Source organism: Drosophila grimshawi, unplaced genomic scaffold, assembly GCF_018153295.1.
Source record: "Drosophila grimshawi isolate 15287-2541.00 unplaced genomic scaffold, ASM1815329v1 contig_311, whole genome shotgun sequence".
Classification (NCBI taxonomy): Eukaryota; Metazoa; Arthropoda; class Insecta; order Diptera; family Drosophilidae; genus Drosophila; species Drosophila grimshawi.
In genome coordinates, this window is record NW_025063098.1 from 23,636,582 (window position 1) to 23,647,934 (window position 11,353).

Here is an 11,353-nt window from a genome sequence, read left to right on the forward strand (position 1 = left end):
TTGTTTTGTTTTGCCTGCAGCGAAAAGGCTGATTTGAAATCACGCTCGGATAGCACAAGTGGCCCCCAAGGTGATTCAATTTACACAACGCCCGCCGGTTTCCATCATCACCAGCAACATCAGCAACAACAACATCAACAGCAGCAGCAGCAACAGCAGCAGCAGCAGCAACAACAACAACAGCAGGCTGCTGCGGCAGCAGCAGCATTGCATGCAGCATCGCAGCATGCTCAACAGCAACAGTATGCGGGACATGGATCGCCGGAGGCAATGAAGGTACGCATGGCTGCAATGATATTACAACCGCCCACTAGGGTCTAGCAGGCAGTTGATAACGAAAGCAACGCGCTTCACTATCAACCACAGCCAGAACAACAAGAACAACAACAACAACAACTACATGAACATGAACATGAACATGATAATAGTAATACTCTCACAAATAACACCAACACCAACAACAACAACAACAATAATAATACAACAACAACAACTGAACAGACTGCAACAACAATGACAACAACCCTGACCAATATTAGTAATAACAAAACAATAGAGTTAGCCAAAGCCTACAGCAGCAACAGCAACAGCAGCAACATGCTGGCACGCAGCAACAGTTCGAATAGTTTAAGCTTAGACAGTACGCTAAATAGTAGCAAAAATAATAGTAGCAACAGCAACAGCAACAGCAGCAATAACAGCAATAAGCAACATCAACAGCAGCAACTAGAGAACAATATGAACTGTGAGCTGAAGCCAACAGTTGCCAGCGGCAAGCTCTTAAATCTAAATGTAACCAGCGAGGAGCAGTCAGTGGTTCAAGCAGAGGATCAGCCAGAAGCTGGCCAGCTGAGCGCTGAGGAAACACAGTTGTTGCTGCAAAAGCTGAGCATCAATAATCCTTTTTATCGCTTTCGCAAGCAGAGCAACTCATTGAGGGAGTTGCGACGTTTGCGACGTCGTCGCCAATTGCGTCGTCACAGATCCGAGACAGATCTGATGGCGCACTTACATACCCAACCAGTCCCACATACCCTGCAACAACCGCACCAGCATAATGAAGCCAAAGTTGTAGTTGTATTAGACAGTAAGCAGCAATTAGCCTTAAGTAATTCTAGAACTGGCATTAAGACTAGATCCGTAAGCAACTTAACGCCCGACAATTCGACGGTTATAACGAATCCATTTTCCATATTTCACGATGATGAGATTTTAACGCTAGGCGTTAATCCAAGACTGCGAAGCGCAAACAGCTCAGCGCGACCACAGCGCAGTGGAAAAGGATTGCGAAGGCTGTTCGAGGGCAATCGCCAAGAGGCGACAACGACAACAACAACAATTGAGACTACTGGCAGCAGTCAACAGCATCATCATTATTTGCATGGTGTGCCCGTGCGTCGCTTTGAGAGGCAGGACTTCAGCGAGGACACCAGGAACACAACGGGCAAAACGAAACGCTCCAAAGCGCTAATATTCAAGCAGCTATCGCTGCGCAAGCTGCACAAACACGATGAGCAGGTGGCACCCAAATTTAAGCTCAGCTATCGCTATCCAAATCGAACCCAGAGCATACAAAGCATGCGTGCTGCGGGCAGCGGTGGCTACGATATCCAACACACGGCCTACCGACCACCAAGACACGTCTCCACCACACCCAAGTCCAATTATTTTGAGCGGCTGCAAGCGAAGACGCGCCAGGGTATACAAAAGATACGCGACAAGTGTCGCAATTTTAAGGCGATCAACAACAGCAGCAGCGATGCCAGCAGCAGCGGCGGCAATGCCAGCGAATTTAGCGGTTTTCATACGCTCGCCAAAGATGAAAGCTTTCGATTCATTAGCGATCGGGCACACATATCCAGCTATGAGTCACGCTGTGCTGCAGCACATGCAGCTGGCAAACAGGCGACTATATACAAGAGCTACAAGTCGGAGATAGATTTGAGCAAAAACCTGCACTATCTCGAGCATTATCTCGAGCAGAATTTCGAACAGAAGTTGAGCAGCAGCAAGCAGTCGGCGCATTCTGTGGGTCGGGTTAGCGGGGCTCAGCGGCGAGCTTTGGCCGCACAGCGTTGCAGGGAGAGAGAGGAGATGGAGCAGGGGGAGACGCCACGACGACGCCACAAGCGCAGTCAGTCGCAAGCGAATAATCAGATAGCTGTCAACAGCAACAGTTGCTATGAGAATTTGGGCACACTGCCCATCTCAAGAAAACACAATCCCAACTCGGATTCGTTAAGCAGCTCCGATTACGCATCAGTATTTAGTGGGCCAACATCGGGAACCAAAGGGGAAATCCCAAAGCAGGCAGCTGAGGGAGACCAGGAGCAGCAAGCAGTAGACGAGCAACAGCAACCGCAGTTGCAGCCGCTTCAGCAGCAATCTGCTTTAAAATTGCGATACGAGCACCCTGACAAGATGTGTGAATATTATTTTGATAATCTAAATAGTTATACGCTGGCGCTGGAACAAAGCGAGGATCGATTGCTGGCCGAAAGCGCTAAGTCAGCGCGTTACTTTTATAATAACGATCCCGAAACTGATGATGATGACGATGATGATGATGATAGTGATGATGGCGATGATGAAAAGGAGGCAATCTTAGCTTTGGCCACTAACGAGCCGGACTATATGGAGCGTGATATACGAATACGCGTCAATGTCAACGAGTGCAATGAGGATGTCGATTGGTATCAACGACAACAGCAGCAGCAGCAGCAGCAGCCGCACAAACTAGAACTGGGCACAACGGCAACAGTATATAACGAGAATCTAGCAGAGAGCACATTCTATCAATCGCTCAATCAGCATTTGCAGCGACAGGCAATTGCCATTGACAGCGAAACGCAGCAGAAACTAGAGGGAGACAGAGAAGAGGAAGCGACAGCGGCAGAAACTGCTCTTGGTGAAAACTATTTGACGCACTTTCAACGCAGTCGCAGCGACTTCGAGCGCATCAGCAACAACAACAGCAGCAGAAATGATGACGTGGAAAAGCTTTGCGTTCGCGGCGAATATTATGGTTTTGGAGGGGGTGGCGGTGAGACGGATGTCTTGTTTGCTACGAAGGAGAGACGTGCGGACTTAATGGAAGCGCACTATTCGCGCAGCTATCCAACGGCAACGGCAGCAGCAGCAACAGACGCAACTACAACATCAACGCGCCATTTTATGTCCGGCAACCTGGAAGCAGACAGCAACAGCAGCAGCAGCAATTTGGCCAGTTACAAGCGCAATCGTGCAACGAGAGGAGCAACAACCGCAACGGGAACATCTTTAACTGCAACAAGCGTTGGAAGCCTTAGTTTGTTAAGACCAACCACAGATGCACTGTATGCCACCAGCATTAAACAGCAGCAGCATCAGCAACAGCAGCAGTTGCAGCCCCTGCCAACAACAATTGGACTAGCAGCTGCATCGCCTTCAGGTGGCAGCTCCAACACAAATACGAGCGCAAACAATCGATATATGCTGGAGCATATGCGCAAATACTATGCAAATCAACAGCAACATCCACCGGCACATTCGGTCAACTCATCCTCGCTGTCCAATTCATCATCATCGAACTCATCCATGTCGCAGCAGCACAAACTGAATTTAACCAAGCAGCAACAGCAACAGCAGCAGCAGCAATTGCATTTGTTGCCGCGTCGCAACTCGAGCACATCGAATGCCTCCTCGACGGCTGATAATTTTGACAGCTTCATAGCGTTGCGCAATGCAGCAACAACAACAACAACGCCCGCAGACTACATTATCAAACAGCAGCAGCAGCAGCAGCAACAGCAACAGCAGTTGCCACAACGTCGCAGTCAGCAGCAGCAGATGACACCCAACGCTGCTCCGCTAATCTCAGCGCTCAACTATTATGGTCATGGCTTGGCCAGCGGCAGCAGCGTTAGCAGCAGTAGCAGCAGCAGCGGTGGCAGCGTTCTTACATACAATGGCAAATTATCGGCAACCGCAATGTTGGCACAAGTAAATTTGCCCAGATCCACGATGCTGCATCAGCAACATGCCACAACAGGAGCGGCATCAGCAACAGCAACGCCAACAGCAGCAAAAGCTTCCGCATCCGTATCCGAGACCTTTATACTGGAATATGAGTGTTAGCGCACTTTTAAATGACTATCGATCCAAAAGGGGGAGTTGAGGCTGCTGATGCTGCTGCACCTCATCCCCACCTGCCGACAACCAAATGTGAATTATTTTGTTAGCATCGACTACGTCTCTCTCCTGTCTGTATTTAGGTGGGTTGATTTTATGGAATTGCTTTGGGGTTAGGTATGTCGAAATTACAATTACAAATTGTTAACGCAACTGATTGGATTAACGCCACCCCCAAAAACCTCTCAGAGCCCAATATCGAAATGTGTACATATGTATGTCCCGTCTCTGAATAGCAAATAGCAAAGCAATCGTATATATAGAACTAGGGCTAACTAACGTGTATCTATCCCATGCAGTAAATGTAAGCTATATGTGTAAGTTAACGTACTTGTGTATTCATATATGTATGTATTCATTGTCGTTGATTAGAGTGTAAAAGTACATGAACTTTATGTCATGTAAGGAAGAGCATACGTACATAAACTCGTATGTATAGTTAGGTATACATTATCGTAAACTACTGACAATAATACAATTCAATTACCGTTTACATTAATTAGCCAAGTTATTAGCAAATTCGAGAAGTGTATTAGAAATCGAAAGAAAAAAACAATGCATAAATCAAATTTATAGTTATATGGCAAATCATACTCCTACTACTTACATGCATACTACAATGTAAACAAAATTTATCCTATATAAAAGATAAAGGAAAAAATATCGAATTTTGATTAACTTAACTTCAAGCTAATCGTTACCACTTTTTATATATACCATATAAGATGCGAGTATTCGATTGTTCTCTGCGCTGTTAAGTTTTTCGGTTTAGCCTATTAGATAATCCATCACTCCTAAAAGTTATTGAATGCCTATCGGAGATCTGCAATGAGTAAAGTGTCGTTTTGAGTATAGTTGAGTACGCTTTCAATTTTTGTCTTTGTTTCAAAATAAAACTATATAAAATTGATGGGTTTTAGTGTACTTTATGATCAAAATAATGATTTACCCTTTCATTGGTATATTAAACAGTGCTTAAAATAATTTCAAAGAATTTCTTAGAAATAAAAAAATTTATTTCGAGGCGAGTTATTATAACTTCTGTCATTGTCTTATTTCCGTTTAAAATAATGCTGAGTATTGCAAGAATCAAAAAGCCTCACAATGTAATATAAGCAATGTTGATTAATTCTAATTAGTACTCAAAAACGTAGTTATTGCAGATCTTTGATATCTATTATCAACACGTATACTTAATAATGTTGAGATATGCCACAGAAATCTGAAAAGAAATAAACGGTACAATTTCCAAAAAAATTAAATCAATTGAGTTGAATTGAAAAATTGAATAAAAAATATAATAAACATAAAAAATGCATAGCTAAAAATAGCAACAATTTTGAGCTTCCACGTTGAAATAATGGAAATTAAAACGATCGCCGCATTGCAGGACGGCTATTAAATTTACAATCGCAAAGCGCATAAAATATGAAAATCTGTACCGTCAACATATTAAATTTATTAATGCTGCAAAAGCATATTAGCGAAAGGGATTATTGCGACAGAAATATGTAACAATATAATTTACAAATACCTACGATGTGTGACTTCAACAACATGTTGAGCTTTAAAGAGCAACAACTGTAAATACAACTACAACTAATGGTAATGCAACGAATGACAGGCGGCAAAAGCGACACTTATTTCCATCACATTCAGCAGACAGTGCGTATACGCAATATTTGCATTCATTACCCAAAATAAAATGAAATAAAAAGAAATGAATATTGCATAAATATTTGTGAAGCGACAGCAAACAAGATATATATATGTGTATATTAAAACTGGCTTCTTACTTTTTCAAGTTACGCTGTTACATATTAAAAAAAATTATTGCATGTTGCATGTGCTCGAATTTCCCCACCCCCCTGCTGCAAGCTCGCCCATGCAATTATCTGTATGCGCGCAATTTATCTCATTTGCGGCTGAGTTATTTCCAACTGCAGCAAATAGCTCTGCCAGACGAGCCAAGTGCAAACACCTCGTCCCGGTTTGCACCGCTCGCTCTACCCAACTCAAAGCAGCAGTTTGCATTTGTGTGCAATATTTTTCAGCTGGTTTTTCTGTTTTTTTTTTTCTTTTTCATTCTTCTTCTTTCTGTTGCTGTTATTGTTGGCCGGCCAGCACACTTTTCCGCTTAATTTACTGGCTGGCAGCTGCTCTAAAAAAGGAAAGGAGGCAACTGCCCGTTCCACAGTGGCAAGCTGGCAGCCAGGCCGGTTGACAACAGCAATTGCTGCATTATGCATATGGCACAGGCGCAGTCTGCATCGTGTTGATCCTGGCTGGGGACCTCAACAGCCGTTTCCATTGCTATTTGCTTTTTGCACAACAGCAACAATAATAATTCATGGCATACTTTATAGCTGACCATCAACTTATCGGCAGTTGTTTTTGCTGCATGCCGCACCACCCCGCACTCCCCCCTTCACGTCATCCGTTTCTCGCATCTCAAAATCATCAACGTTGAAAGCATGGGCCAGTCGACATATAAATTAATGAAAGTCAAATTAAAATTTCTTTGATGCAGCGCTGGTTTTGCAGCTTGACTCGATTACTATCGGTGTTGCAACAGTCTATTGTGACATAAACCATTTTATTGCTTATCAGAGAGTGGGAGAGAGAGAGAAGCAGAGACAACAACAACAACATGAATACTGACTGGGGAAATTTATTAAAATCTGTTATGCTAATTGCATGTGAGTTAATTACACGTTCGATTAAACTACAGTAACTTGTATTTGTAATTAAATTATTTTGCTTGAGTGGGTTACCTTAAACAGAGTTTGATAAGAAGAAGAAGACTGCTGTAGTGCTTGAGAATTTATAGAGAGAAAAGTCGAACCGAGATACACACACACACACACAGATACTGCTACTATATACCCACATACACAGAGAAAAGTACTAACTGCTAATTTACACAACACGAGTCTCAAAACCAAAACTGCCGCGATTTACGCGCAACAACAACACATTTATATTCAACATATATATACATATATATATATATATATATACCATATACTTTTTCCCCCATTTTCTATGCCTAAGCCTATGTTCGTGTTTACAATTTGTTTTAAGTATGCAACAAAACAAACAAAAAACAATATAAAAAAAAAAAAAAAAAAAAAAAAACAGCAACAGCAACAGGCAACCAAAAAGCGCAGCCTCAGCTGCACCATTTAACATTTACTTGTATGATTAAGTAATCAGTATGATACTTAGTATTTTTACTTAGGACATCTTGCTGCATTCGTCTCGTATTATTTTTAAAATGTGCTAATGTTAATTTAGTTTATGTTTATTTACCATTAGTTCTTTATTACTTATATACTGAAATTTATTCAATGAGATTCACAATGGGTTGTGAAAGTAAAAACACCAAACACACACTTACACACCCACACACTTACATATATATACATATGTAATAGTTTCATCACAATTACACCGAATTGCCAACGGAATGTGTACCCCCTAAAAAAAAAAAAAATCAAAATTACAAAAAAAAAATATTACCAATATGTAAAACATCAAAATCAAAGCAAGTAACCAGTAATATCTCTGCATACTACCATATATTAATAATTATCCGTAAAAATGTATATGCTCCATGCGTTTTGTGCATTCTCTTTGGTAACTCTCAATATCGAAATCCATAACGATACAGTTCTGCGATCTACAAATTTGATTGTTTGTGTTTTGTTTGTCTTTCTGTTTTCTGGCTTTTTTTTTTCTTCACTTTTTTAGTTAAATTTTAGCGTTTGTACTGTGTCCAATAAAAGCAACCGAATCAGAAATTACGGCAACCACTGTGCATCTCCCCACCGACCCCAACCCACTCTCTATAAACATTACCTAACCCAGTTCCCCAATCAGTTCCAGCTCGAAATATTTTGTGCCTGACTTTTGCACGCGACTTTTTGCGAGTGTCTTTAGCATTTTGTACAACATGCAATATGCAACATGTTTCTCTCGTTTGATTGACAATCATCTACTTATTTGTGTTAGCTTTTTGTTTAACTTGCGTTTGTTTTTACTCTCTTTGAGAGTTGAGGCATGTTTTTATATGAGCCAGGTTTAAGACACGACGAAACAAAAATAAGCAGCATATAACTGTGAGGTCCAATGATGCAAATGTGGAATTATAAACAATTCTTTAAATATCAATTTTCATATTTTTCATTTTTCTAAAGAGATTTTCTTGTGTTGCTGCCAAACTTTTTATTGCCCTCATGCGTCCGATTTTGTTGCACTTTATCAAATACACACACACACACATGCATTTGTTTATGTATGTATTCATAGTATGTACCCAAGAATTTTGTTTTGTGTTTTAGTAGCCCCCCTAACAAAATACATCATAATAAAAAAAGGCAAAGTCTTCCTGTGCCTTGCTTTATTACTTGTTTACTATGCTTACACAATAGTTTTTCTTTTTTTCATATATGTTTTTTTTTGTATCTTCTGTTGTTGCATATTTGTATCTGCTCATGCGGCATGGTGTGCTGTCTGTCTGCCTGTGTGTGTTCCTCTGTCTGAAAGTGAATGTGCGTTTGCGTTTGTGTGTACTTTAAAATTATGTCATAATTTCAATTTCATGAATACAATTTTCTGCAAACAGTTATCAATTAGCGGCTGGTAAATGAATTGTAATTAATACTTCCAGGATAGATCACGTTTGTTTTTGCTCCTTTTCTGTTTGTTGGTGCAACATATTCACGGAATAAAAACTTAGCTAATAGGACTCATAAATAAAATGCCAGGCATCGCAGACATGTACCACAATTCTTGCCCCCAGTACATAAATCAAAAGTTTCAGTTCTCAACAACTCAGCCACGCCTCCCCTCCATTTCGCACAGAAGTGCTGCTAGACTATTAGTCGAAAAGGCTTTTCGGACAACTTGCACAACTTTATTGTCGCTGCTATGCTGCTATTCGATTCATTCTTTTCGCGACCATCAGTTAACATTTCATGCAATTTGTTAAAGGCCGAAATCAACAAAAGCATTTCATTGCATCATAACACAATATGCTGCAAACAAAGCAACCTCCGCGCGCGTGGCCCAAGGGCTAACCCCTCACTCTTTGCCTGGCTTCTTGCATGTTTCTGCATTTTTCAAAATGTATGACAACTTTCGGCTGCAGCTGTTTGCCGCATAATTTACCAGGCCCTCCACTCTCTACGTGAGTCGCGGCTGCATAAGTTGTGTCTGCTAATAATATAATCCAATTAATTGTGCAGAGTTTCGGCAAGCAGCTAAAAATAATGCAAAAGTTTTTGCAACTCAACTTTAAATTATGTAAGTGCCAAGCGATAATCTTGACAGGCGCAACAGCGAAATACATAATTTGGCCAAAAATTCAGGCTACAGGTATTTTAATGCATATTATGGCCAGCACATGTGCGCACTCACACACAAACACAAACACAAACATACACACTCACACACAGCGCATGCAACTCGCAACTCCACTTGGCACACACTCACATTCACACACGCACACACGCACACACACACACACACACACACTTGTAAACTGCAAAGCGCACTTTGAAGCCCTTTCGTTGACTCTTGTCTGCTGCAAAGTTTGCTCGGTAACAAGTTATTTCTTTTTTTTTTATAACAAATTTGACATAGTATTTCATGAGTAATAATAATAAGTGCATTTAAATATAATACTCATTTCACGGGCTGTCAACTCGATAACAGTGCATTAAAGCATTAAATATGCCAGTGGCGTCAATTATAACTCTTAATTACAGCCAATTAAACCTGAGAGCAATAGCATTTACAACCCAAAGTAAAAACTCTCCCTAGCAAATATGGCCCACCCGAAGTCAAACCACTTCAAAGTCCACCTCGAAACACAAACAAATCAAATGCATCGCAGTGTAAACAATAATTAAAACAAAGAGCAACAACAACAATAAAAGGCTATATATATACGAATATATAAAGCGCAATTATTATAATTTCATTTCACTGCCAGTCATTAAAATGAGTTCCTTTTTGCATACATTATTATTTACTTTTTGAAACAAATTAACAATGTTAATAAATATTAGCGCTATACAAATAGCAAGAAACAGAGAGTCGAGCCTGATGCACTATGAAATTACAAAAGTTCTTCACGGCACGTTCATTACATTATTATTCTTGTTGTCCATATTAAATGTGGCACTTTTTGGTCGGAAAAGCCGTATCGAACTGAAATGCATATATATATATATTATTTAATATACCCCTGATATGAATCGCAACCATTTTGATTACCAATTTAATTTCTTATATGGCGCAATGCTTGGTTATTTGTTTTGATTTACATGTGCTAATTTTATATATGTATATAAGTATACCTACATCCATTTTAGATCACCCCTTTTATATGCTACATCAATTTAAACTTGATCGATGTTTTAATTTTAATGATTGAGCTACACTTATGCCTTTTAGTTGAAAGTAAAGATATATGAAACAGCATCTTTGCAGAAGCCAATTAAAATTGAAATTACGAAGGACAATGCGCCAAATGCCCCAGCGCATAATAATTATAATATTGATGATGATGATGAATATGATGTTTGAATCTCAAGTGAAATGCAATGTAAATGTGTGCACCGTGTATTTAATTTTTATTACTAAGTGTATATTAAATAAAATTATTCATACGTATATTTATTTGCAACTGACAAGCAACCGAAGTTGATTTTTAATAAAAACTTATTTTCTACATTTAACATTTTTTGTTTTTTCAATTTAGAATTGCGGTCAAACCAACAAACCAACAAACATTATAAAAAGAGCACTAATTACTAATCTTTGTATTCCTAGATCGAGTCCTGGACTTAAATATAGCAGTTTTTCAGTTACTTAGCGAATATGCAATTGAGATCAGTTCTTCAGCTTTGATAATAGCTAAGGTTATGCATCATACACTTTATTTTTAATCCAGATCATAGCTGCATACTAAATAAAGTCATGTCGATTACCATGTAGCGTGATAAAAAACATATATATTTATAGTTTATTAATCAATTCCATTCAGCTTATGTGTTCCAATTGTAACAGTTTGTATTTTATGTAGAAAAGTCTTCATGAATGGTTTGCAAAGCAGCTCAACAAACCACAAAAACAAAACATCAAATTCAGAAAAAATCAATAAAAATTAAATAAA

The 11,353-nt window shown here is 39.7% G+C and overlaps 1 protein-coding gene across 2 annotated transcripts in view; it reads left to right on the forward strand.

Moving 5' to 3' along the window:
* LOC6568360 (hemicentin-2) overlaps positions 1-10,822 on the forward strand; it is a 79,885-nt gene extending 69,063 nt beyond the window's left edge. The window contains exons 14-15 of one of the 2 annotated variants that reach the window (XM_001994643.3): positions 21-276; positions 10,633-10,822. In XM_001994643.3, coding sequence (XP_001994679.2) covers positions 21-276; positions 10,633-10,764 — 388 coding nt within the window. In that variant the 3' untranslated portion in view covers positions 10,765-10,822. The remainder of the gene's footprint in view (positions 1-20; positions 277-10,632) is intronic. The other variant, XM_032740560.2, reaches the window with a different exon arrangement.
* Positions 10,823-11,353: the final 531 nt, after the last annotated feature.